At 39.4% G+C, this 20,778-nt stretch overlaps 1 protein-coding gene across 1 annotated transcript in view; it reads right to left on the bottom strand.

The window, feature by feature from the left end:
• The window catches only part of LOC140231820 (telomere length regulation protein TEL2 homolog), a 74,045-nt gene that overhangs the window by 31,161 nt on the left and 22,106 nt on the right, over positions 1-20,778 (bottom strand). Inside the window, exons 3-10 of the mRNA XM_072311972.1 lie at positions 18,584-18,669; positions 15,587-15,655; positions 14,756-14,903; positions 9,919-10,090; positions 7,438-7,579; positions 5,789-6,005; positions 5,096-5,221; positions 4,330-4,418 (exon numbers count right to left, since the gene is read on the bottom strand). Of these exons, the coding sequence (XP_072168073.1) occupies positions 4,330-4,418; positions 5,096-5,221; positions 5,789-6,005; positions 7,438-7,579; positions 9,919-10,090; positions 14,756-14,903; positions 15,587-15,655; positions 18,584-18,669 (1,049 nt within the window). The remainder of the gene's footprint in view (positions 1-4,329; positions 4,419-5,095; positions 5,222-5,788; positions 6,006-7,437; positions 7,580-9,918; positions 10,091-14,755; positions 14,904-15,586; positions 15,656-18,583; positions 18,670-20,778) is intronic.

The following is a 20,778-nucleotide window of genomic DNA, read 5'->3' as shown; positions in this document are numbered from 1 at the left end:
AGAAGAGTGTATTTTCAGAAATGGGCACGGAATTGAAATTACTTCAACAAATTTAATGATATGGGTGTCCTTTTCTTTGTTGCAAGATATACTTTACCTATTGAAGCATTCTGAGTTTGATCAAAATTTCAACCTAATAAGAACCTGATATGTTGATGTCTCCAACAGAACACCAAATATTATTGTAATGTTGGATAAGGTTATTCAGTGAAAATGCCCCCCCCCCCAAAAAAAAAAAATAATAATAGTAAAGCAAATAACTAAGAACAGAATTTATATAAACATAACCAACCCCAAGTCCAGCTTCATTTTGTGAGCTTGAAAGCCCCTCTGGGGGCAATGTCTCGAGGATTTTCTCGCTCACAAAGTCGATGGGCATGGGCGGTCCTCCTCCTAAATTTGGAAGTAAGGAAATAGAATTAATACACATCACATAGTTGTCAATAGTAAAAGAAAGAAATATAAACGTGAAGTAATACAGGCAATAGCACTGCAATTGATAGCATTACATGTTCTTATCAAAGTGCATTTGCAAACATGACTAACGTAAAACATGATATTTTCGCTGCATGAAATTTTTGCAAATTGTAGCCGACGGCCTTCTGCGCAGCATGAAATTTTCGCGAATTGCCACTGGCATTGAATGCATACAGTGTAGACAAGAATTTTTGCGTGCATTTTAATTTCGCGAATCTTGGCTCTCACGAAATTTGTGAAATTAAAATGCACCCGAATATTCGTTTTACAGTATTTGAATGACGCAGGACAGTACTGTAATCAACATGTATGGCAACATCATTGTGCTTCGTATAAAAAGCTGATACAGGTAAGCCCATACCATATTTGAAGTTCACATCATCAAAAAAGTTGAAGACATGTTGATAATCACAGCATATTACATCACTGACCTTACATCTCGACGGAAGAATTTCACTAATTTGAATAATATCACATCCAGATACCTATTTTTCCACAAAAAAAATAGAAGAAATAAGAGAATGACAGATGCAACTATTATAGGAGTGAATGTCACATTACCTAGAGAAATCAATTTTTCATAAAAGAATAAGATCACAGATGCAATTGCAATACGTCTTTGTTTATTTGCATTAAAACTATTCAAATATCATACTTTTTTAATAGATAATCAATATTTTTATTTACAAATTCATAACCTGGAGTAAATAAAGTTTGACGCAACAGACATTTTTGATATATCGTGACATCCATGTATACTGCAAACCGCTACATTTTTTAAAAGCAGTCAAAAAATTATTCAACAATTTTTTTTTTTCTGAAACGACAGGGAAACTACAGCAGTGCAGGACTACCACACTCCCATATGTTGATGATGATGATGTTGTTGACAATAAAAGTTATAAATCTAATTTTCAATTTCCATCAAATCAAAGACTGAGGGATAACAAAAAACATTGATTTCAAGCTTCCACATGAAGCAAAGGACAAGGTCCTTGTGCTACGCAAATAATTACGATACATGACGTAAACAAAAAATGCAGCTAAAAAAGCCCTAAAGCCAAACAAAGGGGTATTTCAGCCTCACTAAATCAACACTATAGTGGAATATCTAGACCTGCACTATACATATGGCTGGTTTTCCCATTCAATTAATTAATCCAAAAAATTCTTGTTTTTTTTTTTATGCAAAAGGATAGATCTCGCAGCGGCATTCCAAAAAACAGTGTCGCAGCAACGTATTTCAAAACAACAAGTACAAGTGCGCGTGAGCATCGCGCACAGCACACCTAGTCATGCTCACTCGCTGATCAAAACAGCGCTGTGTTTCCGACGAGAAGAAACAGTCATCATCGGTCGGGTGACTCAACAGTAGTGACAATACGACAGCTCTATCTAGACTCTTTAGAATTAACGTCAGATTTCTAGATCTATATCTAGACTTTAGTTTAACAACAAGTTAGACATGCCATAGCCTGCCTATCTACCCCCAGGCCCAGGCTACCCCCAAACTCATAAGCTTCAAAAGACAATTATCAAAACTGGGTTTTTTATCCAATTTTAAATGGGTCCTATGCATGGGACTCCCTTAACCCTGCCACACCACACTATCTACAGTAATGACTAATGCAGGGGCGGATCTATTCTGTAAGGGGGGGGGGGTGCAACTAATGTTTCTGGTGCCACTTCCGGGTTTCATTTCATTTTTTCTTTTTATTTCTTTTGTTTTGAACAATAAATAAAGGGGGGGCGTGCACCTCTTGCGCCCCCCCCCCCCCTGGATCCACCACTGCTAATGTACAACCATGACCTACTGTAGTAGCGAGGTGTGACCTTCAAAGTAAATTCAAGGTAAATAAATTAACCCCCGGGCCTGGGGCGCGGGCGCTGGGTGGTGTATGAGGTTACTGATGTTTCGTTAGATCTAGGGTAAGGGCCAGGCCCCTACTTAAGTTATGTATTTCTAGGTGTCTATCCCCCAGATCTTACTATGTACAGTAGTCAGGACAGGTCAGGATGTGATAGCGTTGCGGGGCTATATCTTATATATCTTTTTCTTCTTCTTCTCTTTCTTTGCATCCCATATCAGAGTAAGATCTGCACAAAAAGCGACCGCGAAAAACACGAGCACGATAAATTCATCTTTAAAGAAAAACACAGCAAAAACTTGGGCATGTGGGACTAACATGATCGGCTGCCAAAGCAAACGCTGCGCTGCGTATACACAGCTCACATCACACGCACAGTGAGTCAGTCAATCGCCCCAAACTCATTACAGGGCTTCAGATTTCAGGATAACATATCTCACTACGCAACAAAAATGTCATAATTCACACAAGGAAATGAAAATAAAGCTACCTTACCTTCGAAGGGTAAGGGGTGTCTCCTTTCCCCCAGCATCTTCAACTTGTTTCTTGAATTTGTTATGAAAGACGTCCAAAATTTAGACAGTGGAATCCGGATGGGTGACATGTGCATTAACAACATCCGATATGCAGATGACACCACACTGATGGACCTTGTCTTTGAGAAACTACAAGTTTTAACAAACGAACTGGAAAAAGCCTGCAGCAGATGGGGTATGAAAATCAACCCCAGCAAATGCAAAGTCATGTCACAAGACAAACGTCACATATCCTTGAATGGAGTAAACATCGACAAAGTTGATGATTTTGTATTCTTGGGTAGCAACATTCCTACAGTGGCAAATGATGTGAATCGTCATACCAGATTAGCAGCCTGGGCATTTGGCAAACTGAGAAGTACCATATGGACAAACCAGATATCCCCAGATCACTTAAAGTGAGAATTTATAAAGCACTCATCCTCCCTATTGCCATCTATGGTGCTGAGTCGTGGACACTACGCCAAGCCGACCAGCGTCGATTGGACACCTTTGAAATGAGATGCCTACGAGTAATCCTTGGTGTGAGGCTCATTGACAAGATACGGAATGAGGAAATTAGGCAGAGGCTTCGTCTCACCAACACCATCTGTGATGAAGTAACCAAAAGGAGATTGAAGTGGTTTGGGCATGTAATTCGTATGCCGTCACATAGGATCCCATTCCAAGCCTTCAAGAATAACTTTCTCGGGAAAAGACCACCAGGACGCCCTCCTGCCCGCTGGAGAGACCAAATTGAAAGAGACTTGGGCATTCCCCTGAAAGAGGCTGAACATCAAGTCCAGGGAAGACCAAACTGGAGAAGGATCACTCGTAGGAAAGCAAAGGGACACACCGTCCTATGCAATTAAGTCAAGTACCTTCGAAGGAGACAATAAACTACAAAGTATCTCAGCGAGCTGGACTGGGAGCAGCCAGCAGACGTGCAGACATCGACAGCGAAAAATCAAGCTCACCCAGAAAAAAAATCTTGATTGATTGTCTGATTTACATATAATTTGCATATAATTTGCTTAAGAGCAGGCTCGTTCATGAACATTGAATACTTCTTTGTTAAATCAAGTCGCACTCAGCTTACGAGCAGCTTTATGAAACACAATTTGCAAGTCGCACGTAGCTTAACAGCGACTACACCAATTTAACAGCGACTGCATGAACTTACGAACAACTCTTTATGAAACACCCCCCTAGTTAGTTAACCCTTTGTGTGCTATGAGTATTAATTGGCATAGGTAACTGTAGTATTGTGCACACTGGCCACAGTCCATGATCATTTTAGCACTGTTCTGCATGGAATTTTTTTCTCTTTCCTATGAAATTGATAAAATTTTGGAATGGATTCCTTCTTCAAGCATCATACAAGAATCAACAACCTACTGTTGACACAATGCATCATGTTTTATTTATGTCAACCTCCGAGGTCTGTACAACAAAGAATGATATCTCACCATCCATGCAGTCCCTGACATAGACCGGAATCTTGACTTTCAAAATCTTGGTGTCATGTGTCATGTCGTATGGTTCAAACTCATCATCACTGCACAAAAAAAGTGAACATACGGAACAAACTTTGACTCTTCAGTGCCTACTTGGCCGACAAACTGGAAGAATGCACAAGCTTTTAACTAAAACATCTCTAAATCCCGAGGAAGCAAAAATTCTCAGAGAGGTCCTGACAAAATTTGATCATGCAAAACAGAATGTATCATGCTATCTGACCTGGCTGTGTTTGAAAGATGGGATCTGGGGGCTGTAGTAACATATATGGCATTGCATTGCACAAACTTGATGGAAATGTTGGAAGTTATGTACATGTACAATGATTATGAAATGAAGATCAGAACTTGGGACTTACATCGTGGAGGATTACTGTTATGTATTTGTTATGTACTTTTTTTTTTTTTTGGGGGGGGGGGGTGAGGGATGAAGATATTACATTCTTGAGGGCAGAATTTGATCACAAGTTGGCAAAACATCTTTTACATTGCCAAAAGACCATCATCCCTGAGTCCACACACCTTCAACTTTTCCTTTCCTTGCTGATCAAATTTACTATCTTTCTTCTTTTCTTTTTTTTGTTTTCAGATCTTGTACACTCAATTCAGTTTTTTTTTTCTGGAATCATGGCCAAATGGAAAATATCCATTACTCTGCTTGATATTCTAAAGGGTTTGAAACATGACACACATGTATGTTCATATCCTTTTATTATACCTGTCCAACTCCTCATCTTCCTCTGCAGTAACAGGAGACTGCTGTGGTCCAGATTTACCATTCACTGCATTCCCTCTGGCACTGGGGGTGTCACTTCCTTCCTTGAGTGTCACTCCGTTGATATCTCTGAAGAATAAGAGGCAAATGTCGACACAGTTAGCCCTTTGTGCACTTTAAAGTGATTTGCACAGAAAATCACCTAGTGATCTCACACTGTCAAAAGTCCCTGACAAAGAAAGGGTTGAAGTGCAATTCAACGCATTGTTCATTTTGAATTTAATAGACCATAATCAGATGATAATGATGATGATGACGATCATCATCATAATAATAACATGATAATAACTGTGAATTATACAGTGCGTAATGATCATCTACAATAATTCTCTATGCACTTCACATCAACATAACACTGTCATAAATAGCTGCATGTACCATTACATACATATGCCGCTAAATCATCCTACTCATGAATAAAGACAAACCATTACATTTCATGAAAAGAGACAAGCAATTAATGCTATGAACAGAATGGCAGATGTTTACCAAATATAGATCTGAAATAAACATGTTAAGACAAAAAATATTAAATGTATGTTTCTAAAACTATTTTCACACACTGAAAGACACACTGAAAGTCTGCAAGTCTTTGTACAATGGAACACTTCAAAAAAAGATGCAATTGAGGCTCACTCTGCTATGCCATCCAGTCCTGGATCTTCGGGAGGCTTTACGAGGGACCAGAGATGCCTGCTCTCTTCGTCTTCCTGAAACTCAAACTTCAGCTTTGGTCCATCGGGGTCCAGGGTCTTGGCCATGATCTCTGCTGCCACCATGCCCAGATGTCTGGTCCTGGGAAGGGGGCTTTCAAGGTGGGCCTGGACTCCACCCATCAGGTGAGATGTCAGATCTGGTAGAGAAAAAAAAATGAAGAAAAAAAAATACACACACATTGAAATCTGCTATAACACCATTAAAGATGAATCTTAATCAATTAAATGAAAATCAACAATTTACAAGAGAATTCTTCATAATGTAATTTTTCTAGCATAATGAAAGAGCAGTTGACCTAAATCTTTGAGGCAGCAGAGGAAATATGTGACCCGCCACAACACAGGATCGAAAAGTCACTGACGGCTGAGCAGAGAAAGTCAAGTTTGAAGTCAGATCATCAAAATCGGTCAAAACCGTCAAATTTTGAATTTCTCTTGTCGGCATAATGTTGTAGTCTCATGTTTCGTCTATCATCTGCCAAAATTCCTAAGATAAATGATCAAAGGAAAGGCAAGAAATTAGCATTTTTCTAGGCCATGATTTTCCAACTTTCAATGGAACAAACATGTGTCTGAAGATTTGGATTTAGCATCGCAGAGAAAGCACCGCAGAGAAACTCTGCCCCAAGCTACGAGGGAGTGGTCTTATTGGTTAGTGCGTGACATCCTGGTTACTGATCGGTTGTGCGTAGACCGCTGGTGCTAAGCTTGAATGAATATCGTTGAGGTTGCTATGAGCGGACCTTCCATCGTGAGGAGGTGAAAACTGTCTTACCTCCCCTTGATCACGCTTGCGTCAGAAAGAAAATTTGAAGGCACTTTTTTCGAAACGCTGATATCCTAGACCAATCAACATAGTCTGATGAAATCATTGATATCCCCGCACCCGAGTGCGTTTACGAGTCATGTCATACAATGTATATGATATTAAAGTGGAAAAGCAAGGGAATAATGTCAGGTAATTTTCAGAAAATTGACCTCCCGCGACTTTCGGATCCTTTTGTTGTAGCGGGTCACATATTATCCTAAACATAAGCCAGTAACAAGTCAAAGGAATGTGTACTTTTCATCAGAAATGAAATTTTGTGGAATTCCCTTTATATTTTCTATATACTGTTTTTCTGCAGTAACATCTTCACTATTGCAGGCTTCTCATCAAGTTAAGGCAGCTACAAAACTTTAAAAGTTCTTAACTTTTGAAAGGATTGTCCAAATTTCCTCAAATTCACTGATGTGTTCAACTGCTGCATTCACTGACAACATACCTGTCAACATTTCAAGATGAAATATCTTACTCGTGGATTGCAAAAATCTTAATTTAAATGCAAACTGAAGTTAAAAATCTTACTTTCGGTCAAATCTTCAGAAAATACACATGAAAGGTATATCTAAATATTTTTTAAAAATCTGATTTTTCTGACAGAAAATCTGATTTTGCTATTTTTAACATAAAAAATCTTACTGAATCTGATAAAATCTTACTAGTTGGAAAGTATGTGACAACTGACATCATATGCATATTTGGGAAAATTCCCCATCCCATTACAGACAGGGTACAAAGATCTTCACCTCCTTTGTTCTTCTTTCGCTCCTCTTCGCTGAGATGTCCGACACAGATGATGATGATCTTGGTCAGGTAGAGATGCTGGGCGTGTGATGTGTGCTTCACCGCTGACCGGTCTCCCCAAGTGTCCAGGACAGTCTTTAGCACCTACAGTACATCAACATCATATTTGGAACACATGACATGACCTTCCAGCTACTATATGCTTCCATACATCTAAAACTATTGTTGGATAAACCAAATTTGCAGTGGCAACACTTACTGGACTTTCACTATATCTTCAAATTAGAATTTCCAGTGCTGCACTTGTTCTAGATCTTCTTCAAGGAAAGTCAGTATCAGTTCCTGAATCTAATATTAATCATGAAGTTGGTATTTGCTACTTGAATTTCTGTGTAAGCTGAATGTAGACTAAATGAAATAAAGTAGGTAAACCATTTTTTAAAAATGAATACTTTCATTATTCCAAACTCACAGATGTACTTGTACCTTTTACATTCAAACATTTACCATATCAAAATCTTACTTTCTTAACCCTAATCAGGCTGGGCTTTTTTGGCTATGCTATATCTGGGGGGGGGGGGGGGGCGGATTCCGCCCCCCCTTCAGATCTCGCCTATGGAACGCGTGATCGCGCCGAAAATCGGCACACGCGACGCCCGCGACGTATACTATCAAAATGTATGGTTGCTTTCTCCAAAAAATTTTTCTTATATTTTATATTAATTAATTATTGTAATTTATGTATAAAATCAGTTTTGGGCTCTAAATCACTTATTAATGCTCTAATTAAGCTGATTTCTTTTTTTAAATGTTTCTTGTATCATTCTCCTGAGACATAGGATAAAAAAAAATCTGTATCGAAATTAATTTCTTATGTATTTGATTGTTTTTTGAATTTCTTATGTATTTCTTTGTTTTTCGACCTTTTGTTTTTGTTTGTTTTTTGGCCAAAATTTGTCACAGACATTTTTCGAAGCTTTATTATGCTAAAATAAATCAATTTCGTCCATTCTAAGTCAAGATATGAATTTTTATGTGAATTAATTGAAAAAACACAATTTGCATTGGATTTGTACACAAATTCACGTTTTGGAACAATTTTGGGGTTGACAAATTTTTTTCGAACGGGCGTTGCGTCAAAACGGTACGCGCGGGCGCAACAATTTTGGTCTCAAAAGTTGCGCGATACTTGAAAGAAAAAGTCATGAAACATCGCGGCGGGAGCTTATCACGCTGCAAAGATATTGCGCGAAACGTCGAGGGGGGGCGGATTCCGCCCCCCCAGCCTGATTAGGGTTAACAGGTTGAAAATATCATGAAAATTTTCTCATGCACCTCCCAGAGAGATATCACAATAATTTGGATGATAATACCTCTATATCTAGTGTATACATTTAACTACTACTTCACCTATAGATTTGGAGTTTGTACATCTCACAAGAAGAGGGAATTACAGCATTGTTTAAACAAGGAAAAGTAGAAAATACGCGGTGCGTAATATATGTCCCCGCCGGAAGTAGCATTTTGTAACAAAATGTGCAATATAGGTAAAAAATCAAGGTCAAAGGTCAAAGAAGTCAAAGGTCAAAATTCTGTGTAGAAGTTTTGAAGCCCTCACAAAGTGCCATCACATAAAGCAAATGGAATCGAAATTGGGTTAGAAATGGCGTAGGAGTAGCATTTTGTAGCCAATGTACAATATAGGTCAAAAATCAAGGTCAAAGGTCAAAGAAGACAAAGGTAAAAACTCTGTGTAAAAGTTTTGAAGCCCCCACCTAGTGCTATCACATAAAGCAAACGGAATCGAAATCTGGTTAGAAATGGCGAAGGAGTAGCATTTTGTAGCAAAATGCACAATATAGGTCAAAAATCAAGGTCAAAGGTCAAAGAAGTCAAAGGTCAAATTCTGTGTAGAAGTTTTGAAGCCCTCACCTAGTGCCATCGCATAAAGCAAACGGAATCGAAATCGGGTTAGAAATGGCGAAGGAGTAGCATTTTGTAGCAAAATGTACAATATAGGTCAAAGGTCACAACTGAAATTCTGTGTAGAAGTTTTAAAGCTCCCATGTAGTGCTATCATATAAAGCAAACAGAATCAAAATTGGCTCATAAATGACAGAGAAGTAGCAAATTGAACATTTTGATCACACACGGACGCACAAACGGACGGACGGACGCACGGACGGACGCACGGACACACACACGTACGGAGCCCGTTTCATAGTCCCCTGCTCGAACTCGTTCGGCGGGGACAACAAAAAACAAAACACTAACAATTGGCTCTAATATCTGACTTGTACATCTCACATTTCGTCAGACTACTTTAACCACTTAATTTGAAAGTGACTTGAAATCCAATCATTATACACAAAAATATCATGCGCATGTCAAGCCCAAAATTCTAAACAGTGTCCCTCTGCAAACCTCAAGTGACTCCTCTGTTTGTCAGTTTTACTACTGCTATTTAGGCTAGTTTACGTTACCTTGACAACAAGATGTCGTCTGGTAGGCGAGGAGGCGAGGTAGCCAATCAGGTTCTGCGGGACAGCATCAGCATCGTAGTGTCTTAGCAGGAGGAACTTGTTGGTGAGGAGGAAATTGATCTTCGGCTTGGTCAGGACTGCATCCCCAAGCAGCCTAGAGAGGGCGCCATACCTGAACGTTTTTCAAAAGGAATTCCAGAAATGGAGACCAACAGATGTTAGAGATCACTTGAGTCTTGTATAAGTGCAGTAACACTTTCAAAATAACTGCATCCGAGCAGGTGATCCACATCAAAGAAGTATCGCCTTTCTCACATACTCTTCAAATTGACAGAAATGATTCCTTGAGTCAAAATGGGTGTGAGCTTTCGATCCTAGCAGAATCTTCATCAGACGCAAAGTGACAAACATGTAGGGAAAGCTATCACATACAAGGACTACACATGGCAAGCACAGCCGTGGGAGGGCTAGGGACACAGAACAAAGAAAACAACAGGGGTAGGTTACAAGTCAAAGGCAGGGGCCCAACAGTCAAGGGAGGGGGATTAAAGCAAGGGGGTGAAGAGACAAAAGGCAGAGTTGGGCAAGTGATGATCCCAAGGATTATGGGGGCAACTTGTGAAGGATAAAGATGAATAGGGAGGCAACATCAAACAAGATAAGGAACAACAGAAGGATTAAAGACTAGGAAAAGAGTGAAATAGCAACAGCATGAGTTGGGGGGGGGGGGGGTGATCAAGCAGTGAGCAATAACCTGGTGTAGAAAGATGTGGCAACAAAATGACAATGAGAGTCGACCAACAAATGCAAAGTACAAAAACATATCAAGGTATACATAAAAGCAATACAAATATACAGGAGTAGACTGATATATAAACAAGCACAAAAGCAACAGGGAGAAATATATGTTTTGGATATGTATACTGTACATACATGTATGTAAATATATAGTACACCAGGTTCCCATAAGGGAATTGGCACCTCGTCTACACCCACCCTGTCCACTATCCACCTAGTCTAATGCCATCTCGTCTAAACCCACTTTGTCTACTACCAACTCGTCTACCAACCATTTTGTCTATATGCCAATTAGTCTAATTGTCATTTCGTCTACAAGCCATTTTATCTAATGTCCAATTTGTCTAAGTCACATTTCGTCTAACACCCATTATGTCTATTGACCATTTCGTCTAGTAATCATAAGGTCTATGACTAGAATAGTCTACAGCTCATTTTGTCTAATACCCAATTGGTCTACAACTCATTGTCTAATAGTCAATTAGTCTAATAACCAGTCAGTCTACTGCCAACTAGTCTACTGCCAACTGGTCTACTCCCAACTCGTCTACTCCCAATTGGTCTACACCCAATTGGTCTACTCCCAACTCGTCTACTCCCAATTGGTCTACTCCCAACTCGTCTACACCCAAGTGGTCTACTCCCAACTCGTCTACTCCCAACTAGTCTACACCCAACTTGTCTACTGCCAACTCGTCTACTCCCAACTCGTCTACTCCCAATTGGTCTACACCCAACTCGTCTACTGCCAACCCATATCTACTGCCAACTAGTCTACTGCCAACTGGTCTACTACTAGTTATATATATATATATATATATATATATATATTTTTTTTTTTTTTTTTTTTTTTTTTTTTGTTATTTAAGTTTACTTCATCCATTTTCTTTTTTCCCAATTAAATAGGTTGAACACTCTTGGTGCCCCATTTGGTTTAAATTTTTATGTTCTAATTATGACAATTTTTTAGGAAAAAAAGATAATGTCACAGTGTGAAAAACTTGCTGTGTTATTTTTGTGTTGGATGTGTAATTTATATCAGAAGCAATCATGCAGCATTTATATGTCCAAACTTCAACACTCCATCCATTCAACTTTGATACACAATCATAAGTATGGTAAAAATGAAAAGGAACACATTAGAAGTACATTATCAGTATTCTTTATTCTGTGTGCCACATACTGATGTATGTAAACGGTTAAATGCACAAAAAAGGTTGAAACATATACACAAAAATATGATTCATGCCAATATATAGCTACTACTAAGATGAATAATTTACTTGCCTGCAATGTACTCAATACACGTTTCGCGAGGAACCCTAAATAAGCATATATATGTCCAAACTTCAACACTCCATCCATTCAACTTTGATACACAATCATAAGAATAATAATCCATCCAACTACACGCCCACATCGTAACAACTAGAATAGTCTAATATTCCTCGCGAAACGTGTATTGAGTACATTGCAGGCAAGTAAATTATTCATCTTAGGAGTAGCTATATATTGGCATGAATCATATTTTTGTGTATATGTTTCAACCTTTTTTGGTGCATTTAACCGTTTACATACATCAGTACGTGCCAGACAATAAACAAGGAAAAGTAGAAATTACGCGGTGCGTAATATATGTCCCCGCCGGAAGTAGCATTTAGTAGCAAAATGTACAATATAGGTAAAAAGATCAAGGTCAAAGGTCAAAGAAGTCAAAGGTCAAAATTCTATGTAGAAGTTTTGAAGCCCTCACCTAGTGCCATCACATAAAGCAAACGGAATCGAAATCGGGTTAGAAATGGCGAAGAAGTAGCATTTTGTAGCCAATGTACAATATAGGTAAAAAATCAAGGTCAAAGGTCAAAGAAGTCAAAGGACAAAATTCTGTGTAGAAGTTTTGAAGCCCTCACCTAGTGTCATCACATAAAGCAAACGGAATCGAAATCGGGTTAGAAATGGCGAAGGAGTAGCATTTAATAGCAAAATGTACAATACAGGTCAAAAATCAAGGTCAGAGGTCAAAGAAGTCAAAGGTCAAAATTCTGTGTAGAAGTTTTGAAGCCCTCACCAAGTGCCATCACTTAAAGCAAACGGAATTGAAATCGGGTTACAAATGGCGAAGGAGTAGCATTTTGTAGCAAAATGTACAATTTAGGTCAAAAATCAAGGTCAAAGGTCAAAGAAGTCAAAGGTCAAAATTCTGTGTAGAAGTTTTGAAGCCCTCACCTAGTGCCATCATATAAAGCAAACGGAATCGAAATCGGGTTAGAAATGGCGAAGGAGTAGCATTTTGTAGCCAATGTACAATATAGGCAAAAAATCAAGGTCAAAGGTCAAAGAAGTCAAAGGTCAAAATTCTGTGTAGAAGTTTTGAAGCCCTCACCTAGTGCCATCATATAAAGCAAACGGAATCAAAATCGGGTTAGAAATGGCGAAGGAGTAGCATTTTGAAGCAAAATGTACAATATAGGTCAAAGGTCAAGGTCAAAGGTCACAACTGAAATTCTTTATAGAAGTTTCAAAGCTCCCATGTAGTGCTATCATATAAAGCAAACAGAATCAAAATCGGGTTAGAAATGGCGAAGGAGTAGCATTTTGAACATTTTGATCACACACGGACGCACGGACGGACGCACGGACGGACACACGGACGCACGGACGGACACACGGACACACACACGTACGGAGCCCGTTTCATAGTCCCCTGCTCGAACTCGTTCGGCGGGGACAAAAATACTGATAATGTACTTATAAAGTGTTCCTTTTCATTTTTACCATTCTTATGATTGTGTATCAAAGTTGAATGGATGGAGTGTTGAAGTTTGGACATATAAATGCTTATTTAGGGTTGGAGTTGGGAGTAGACCAATTGGGAGTAGACCAATTGGGAGTAGACGAGTTGGGAGTAGACCAGTTGGGAGTAGACCAGTTGGTAGTAGACCAGTTAGGAGTAGACCAATTGGGAGTAGACCAATTGGGAGTAGACCAATTGGGAGTAGACCAATTGGGAGTAGACCAATTGGGAGTAGACCAATTGGGAGTAGACCAATTAGGAGTAGACGAGTTGGGAGTAGACCAGTTGGTAGTAGACCAGTTGGGAGTAGACGAGTTGGGAGTAGACCAGATGGGTATAGACCATATTGGGTATGGACAAACTAAGGGTTGGACGATATGACAACTAGACAAAGTGAATGTAGACTGAATGACTTGTAGATGAGGTGGGAGTAGACTAACTAGTAGTAGACAAAATAGATATTAGACGACATGGCAAATAGACATTGTGAGTGTAGACGATTTGGCTATTAGATCAATTGTTTTGTAGACGAAATGCTCCTTAGACGAGTTGGGTATTAGACAATACGGGTAGTGGGCAAAGTGACTATTAGACAATATGGGTACTGGACAAAACGAGTTGTAGACCAAATGGGTATTAGACTAATCGGTAATAGACGATATGCCAGTAGACCAATTGGAAAATAGACATAGTGGCTGTAGACGAGGTTACTATAAACCCCCATAAGGAACGGTTTAAGAGATCAACTTTGCTGGTGTATAAGACAAGTATTAATGAAGCTCCATTACCAGAGTATTTGGAGGAGGGAGGTTTTATATCAATAAATATTATTTGATGGTTGTTGCTTGTTACTGATTCATATCATTACCATATCACAATAATTTGTTCACAGGAAATATGTTGTGTTTAGCTCAGAATCACGTTTTGGTCTAACTAGAATCAGGAAGCCTTCAGCATCATAGAAAAAGAACAGAAACTTACTTTCTGTGACTTTTTGTTGGTTTTGTGATGCAAGGTCACATTTTATGTCCTTCACACTGATATTCATCATTGAACTTATTCATCATTTCTTTAAATAACTAATATGTGTTGCATGTTCATTCTGATATCAAAAGCCAGCCATGAATCAAATACCGTGTAGGTTGACAGGTTTCCAAAAGAAGACTACTATGTATGCACTGAGATTCACACAACTGACATCACCAGAATCTCAACTCCAATCCTTCAAATGTTGTCTATAGTTACCATGGCAATTTCTTGAGCAATGTTTCCAGAATCACTTCTAAGCTCCGGTCCGGTGCTCCAGCCAGCAGTCTGTTGGCAATGCGGGTCCAGATGTAGTCTGACATGCTCAGTTTGACGAGATGCGGCAGCAGCACATCGAAGAGCCTCTCTGCAACCACAATCAATAAACGACAAGTTCTGAATTAATATATAAAACATATAGTCTGAGATGTAAGTGTGAATATTCCCTGTGATTATTTGTATTGTTACCAAACATTGGGTAGACAAACTGCCATCTGCTTCATTAGTCCAGGCATTGGTGAAGCTGACGTGTTACAGACAGCAGTCGCATGGGGTATGCAAAGCAAACACTTTTCAGTCTGCATCACACCATGAACTCTACATTCCAACACCAGCTACCATGGGTGCTCATGACACTGAATTCCTGCTCTATATGCAACTGGAACTTTAATACTGTGAATGCAATATATTACTGTATGCAAATCAGGAGTAATGAGACAATTTTACCTGAGGTTATACTTGCAATCAAGAAGCAAATTTACAGTGCAAGAGAAATAAAAATCATCCCTTTTTAAGCAAAAAAAAAATAGTTATTTCCCTACATTAGAGCTGCTATATACAATATATTGTACTTGAGTCATGGAAGGAAATTATTTTGCCGAGTTGTTGATTATGCGAATGTTAGTGTACTGGCAAAATTTGCAAGAATAAAAATGATGTGTGGTACATGGTGTATACAAAAGCTGGTTGTGCATTACAAGACAATCTTGCGCAAAACCTCTAGGATTACTACCCTGAGGGAACGTGGCCTATATAAAAAGCATCAATCACCTGTGTGTCCATGCAGACAGAGGCGACCTATCAGCTGGCTCACAAACTGTAGAGAACAATCGGTCGACCCTACATGAGAAGATGATGAGCAAAGAATAAACAAGTGAACATTGGCTTCGACAACAGACCGAGTCAGGGATTAGCATCACTGAAGAACACAAATTAAAGGACAAGTCCACCTTCATTAACAAAGGATTGAGAGAATGTAGCAATATTTGTAGAACACATCATTGAAAGTTTGAGGAAAATCGGACAATCCGTTCAAAAGTTATGAATTTTTGAAGTCTTTGTGCAGTCACCGCTGGATGAGAAGACTACTGCAGTGTATGATGTCACATGCGTACAACAATATAAGGAAAATATAAAGAGAATTTCACAAAATTTCATCTTTTGAAAAAAGTACACATTCCCTTGGTTTGTTACTGACATATGATATGGGTAATATTATTCCCATTGCCTTTAGAAAGAGGCAAGTCAAGCGCTCTTTTATTAAGCAAAAAAAGTGAAAATATGTTGAATTTCCTTTACATTTTCTTTATACTATTGTACGCATATGACTCACAAGCTGTAGTAGTCTCCTCATCCAGCGGTTCCAACACAAAAATTTTACAGTCGCAGTGGACGGGTGCAATTAACTCACTGTTTTCATTTTGACCTGACCTCGCTTTCCTCTTGAGTGAACACGTTTCGCACGAAAACCGCTAGGAAAGTGTCGTAGCAAAACTGCTGTAACTTTACTATTTATTCATATATTTTGATAATCCAAACGGTTATGAAAAGTAAAAACCTCATTTTAACCTGCCATTATGTTACATTTTTTAAATAACGACGATAAAATATTCCAAAATGGAGCATAACTTCACTCTCAAAACGTAAAATAATTTTGTCAAAAATCATTGCTAAAATTTCACATTTTGACTTCGTAAACAACAAAAAACTTTCAAGTATGTTACTAAGTACAATTGTATGTATTTCTTTACGGAACTCTTAACTATCACATTCGAAAAGTCATGCGTCCAGATATGTCTGGAAATAATCGAAAGAGGTACACTTTCTACCTTCGTTCCGAGCACGAAATTTCATAGTCATTCGCACACGGGAAGACAGGGTACAGTCCCACATACCCACATCTTTGTTGCTCTCACGTCACCTGTGCTTCACTGCCGTACGGCACTGCAGTAAAATTTACTCTGATCGTAACTCGTACCGGGAATTCGTAGTTGTAATGTTACTTACTAGTGCAGTAAAATCTGTGTAAAGTCCGAATAATCCAATGTCATGAATTTGCAACTGGTATCATAGCTGATCTGGAGTATATTCACATTTTGGCTACTTTCTTTTTAGTAGGCCAGTAACGTAAGTACTTGTTTTTGAGGTGGCGAAGTCTCCTGCAGCACATTGCTACATGTACTGTAATATCAACACCACCCAGCCCACGTTTATGCAGCGTAGCATGCATGTGCAGTGTACTAGGCACCCACAGCATGCAGCCACCTCGCATCTCGCGCACTGACAGTACACTGCACTGCATCGACCAATCAGCTCGCTGGATCGAAGCAGCATGGGAAAGTCCATTCATTGCGCAAGCGCAAATCAGTTTTTCTTAGAATATGACGTCATCATTCTCGTTTGCTGCTCCCGTACAATTTGAGATTTCTGACAACATACCTCATTTATTTTCACTTGTAACTTCAAAAATAGGTCTTCGGCAAAGCGAACACCACCCTGCTAACGTCCGCCCATGTCTAATGAATATGTATGTCAAGTTTCATGAATATTAAGCGGTGCGACCAGATGTGTCTGGAAATAATCGGAGGGTAGTTTTCCGAGACAGCGAAACATGAAATGTTGAATATCTTAAAAAGTTCTCAATCGTTTCTCATGATTTTTCGTATGTAGATAGAAATCATGATTTTGCATTGATGCTGAAAGTTTGAGCGATTTTGGTCAATGTATAGCGGAGATATGAGAAGGTGAAATTTTGGTGAAAATGAGAACGCCCGATTCGTACTGCCTCGATGATGGTTGAAAATTCAAAACGTTTCGTGGGTTTCGGGGGAGTTAATTATAGTCGTCCGCAGTGACTGTTTAAAAATTCATAACTTTTGCATCGATTGTCCAATTTTCCTCAAACTTTCACTAATGTGTTCTACTAATATTGCTGCATTCTCTCAATCCTTATGTTTATGAAGGTGAACTTATCCTTTAAGTGAAGTGAGAACAGCATTTGTTACTTTGATGACTAAATTACAACAAAGAGTAGCATGATACTTTCAACTACATAATGGTCCGGGTTAACTTCCCTGATCTTTCCTCTGCAGGTGGAATAATTCAAATATTTTTCCATATCATAATTTAGAAATATATATGTCTTTGAAGACAGGTTACTAGGCAATAAGACTCCTTGCTAAAAATAATGATAACTACATTACAACAATATATTATTAAAGTTCACCTAGCTGGCATCGCCGAGTATCAGCATAAATAGGTACAGTGTGTTGACCTTGCCATCTGCAGGCATTCAAAATAACAGAAAGCTCTAAGTGACGTATTGCCACAGAAATAAGTAAGAGTCTTCTATCTAATGGACATAAAGACCCCAGACAGACATCACAGTTCGTCTCATTTAATATTTTCTGTTACTGTACATAGTCATCACAGATCACAGAAAAACCAGGCCATTTCAAATCAAACCATATGTCCATTACATGTTGAACCTGAATGTAAGAAGATATTCTGTCAACTGTAGTGTTGTAGACCACTAATGTGGTCTAGCGCCCCCTGTTGTTGAAATGTACTGTGAGCACCAGAAAATGGCAGAATAAACAGCCAGAAGTGAAACGCCAGATTCGCCATGATATTTCTCTTTATTGAGTCGTCCAAGCTGGTAGTCAGTAGATTGGTTCGCCACTAACACGAATCACACAACTCTACATCAACCTTGAGATAAATCAGAGAATATGCTGCCAGTTGGAATGGGAAAAAATAAAATCTCACCTGATAAGCAATTGTGAACGTGATGCAGTGTCTGAAGGACCTCCATGGCAACCATTTGAATATACTGGTCTGGATGAAAATAGGCACTGCACACAAGGAGGAAGAAAGTCAGAATCCCCACTGTAAACACACTGAACTCAACTGCACTGGATTGATTTGGTTTAATTACACAAACATGGGGGCACGCTCACATTGGTGACCGAGTTCTTTGAGAAGCTATATCTACAGTCTACATCATGTGATTAGATCATACTATCAAGGTGCAAGTAACTGGTCATCATGATTACGTGCCATGCAACCTCTAACCAGCAATATCTCTATAAAATTTCTAGTGGCTTACATATATGATAAACACTGTTTTGGTGGTGGTGTTGTAACTGTTTTGTTTGCATAAACATATTATATATTTCTAACAAAACTTAAAACTGGGCACTGAAGCTGTACACCAAGTTTTCTTTACCTACAGACCTGCTGATGTGCACACCGAGATGCAGGGGTACAAACAGCCAAGATAGTGTCTTGTACTACAACATTATTGCTGTTCTATCATGCCAGAACATTCGGGATCTCACCAAACATGCACTCTTACAATATGATTTATTCCATATGTTGTAGTACTAGCTCAACTGAGCAAGTAGGGGAAAAAATCATACTGTGAGTAGCACCACAGAGATGCAAGAACTACGGCTAGATTCAGTAGACCACATCTGAGCAGTCTAATAAGCATTGACACTCTAAAGTTTAAATGTCCATTGAAGAGAAAATAGTTTGAATATACAGTATGTACCAGTAATGCACTTGTCAATGTAATGATGCATCCCACTACCCCCGGACATGGGTGCGTCATGGTCATTTTTTGACTGACCACACGGGGTTTTTGACGGACACCACAGTCACTTTTTTGACGGACAAAACGCTGCCAGTGACGAACACCACAGTCACTTTTTTGACGGACAACACGTTGAAAGTGACGCACACCTCGGTCACTTTTTTGACGGACATCCTCGGTACATTTGACGCACCCCCGTAAATACTGAAACGATTTTTGCATACGTTTTATTCAAGCAATTTCATTTTCTTTTGGTTGGTAAACATAATTAGTAAAAGTTTCGGCAAGTTTCCCTTACCATGGCCCTGTAAGAACCGTACCGTCATTCACCGTACATCACGCTGCTGCTACGATATTCCGTACAGTAGTATGTATTCTGTGCATGCAATCCATACATGACAATCACATGTGTGCAGATGCGCTGTGTGTGCGCGGCCATGCTAGTCCGGTGGATGCATACTGCTGCAGCTGCAGCGCAGGTACACACCATGCCACGGCATTCCCGCGAGTAACTACAGCCCAGTCGCTGTACGTAGAGATTCGCACAGTTAACAGCGTCGCGCGTCTGCTGGTCGGGCTATCCCGCGAGCAGAAAATGGCATGCGGCAGGCAGTTTCTTCTGCTGCCGCTTCTTTTACTGTCAAAAATTCGCCTTTGTCACCACAGAACATCATTTAGACGCACATTGTATTGGAATGTAAACGAACTTTCTTCGATAGCAATGTGTGTTGGTGTTGCATCGCAATATGCAATAGGCACTAAGTGTTCGACAGTAAAGGTTGAACTAAAGGCGGCCTCACACTGTGCGATTTTTACTGCGATTTACCCTTTACGATGTCGCACGACGAGAAATCGCACAGTGTGACGATGTCTGCGATACGACAACCGGCGATTTGGGGGCTATCGCAGCCATCGCAGCCCATCGCAGAACTTTGAACACGTTCAAAATTCTATGACAATCGCTTGCGACGATGATCGAAAACTTTCAGCGAAACAAGGCAGTAGAAGAAATGCTAATCAAGATTTGGCTGGATATGCTTCCTTTATTCCACAATTGCTTACTGATCTCTCTCAACATCATGACGCAGATGACTGCAATCGTGAGTAATTCTACCATGAATATGGGCTTCTCGCGTCCATCGCAGCTGTTTTGTCCATACGTAGTCCCATGTATAGAGTTTGAACGAGGGCAGATTAAACAGTCTGTGGGTCGGTTAAAATTTTGTTTGCGTACCGCCGGACCGGTACTGTATGCATAGCCTTGGACTAACTTGTTAAGTGTTAGACTTATCTAGATCTAATATTTAAATTATACTAAGCCTAGGCCCTACTGAGTATACTAGACCCATATCTAGCTCACGTATGT

The sequence above is a fragment of the Diadema setosum genome, chromosome 8 (genome assembly GCF_964275005.1).
Source record: "Diadema setosum chromosome 8, eeDiaSeto1, whole genome shotgun sequence".
In the NCBI taxonomy this organism is placed as follows: Eukaryota; Metazoa; Echinodermata; class Echinoidea; order Diadematoida; family Diadematidae; genus Diadema; species Diadema setosum.
This window is presented reverse-complemented; position numbering and strand designations above follow the sequence as displayed.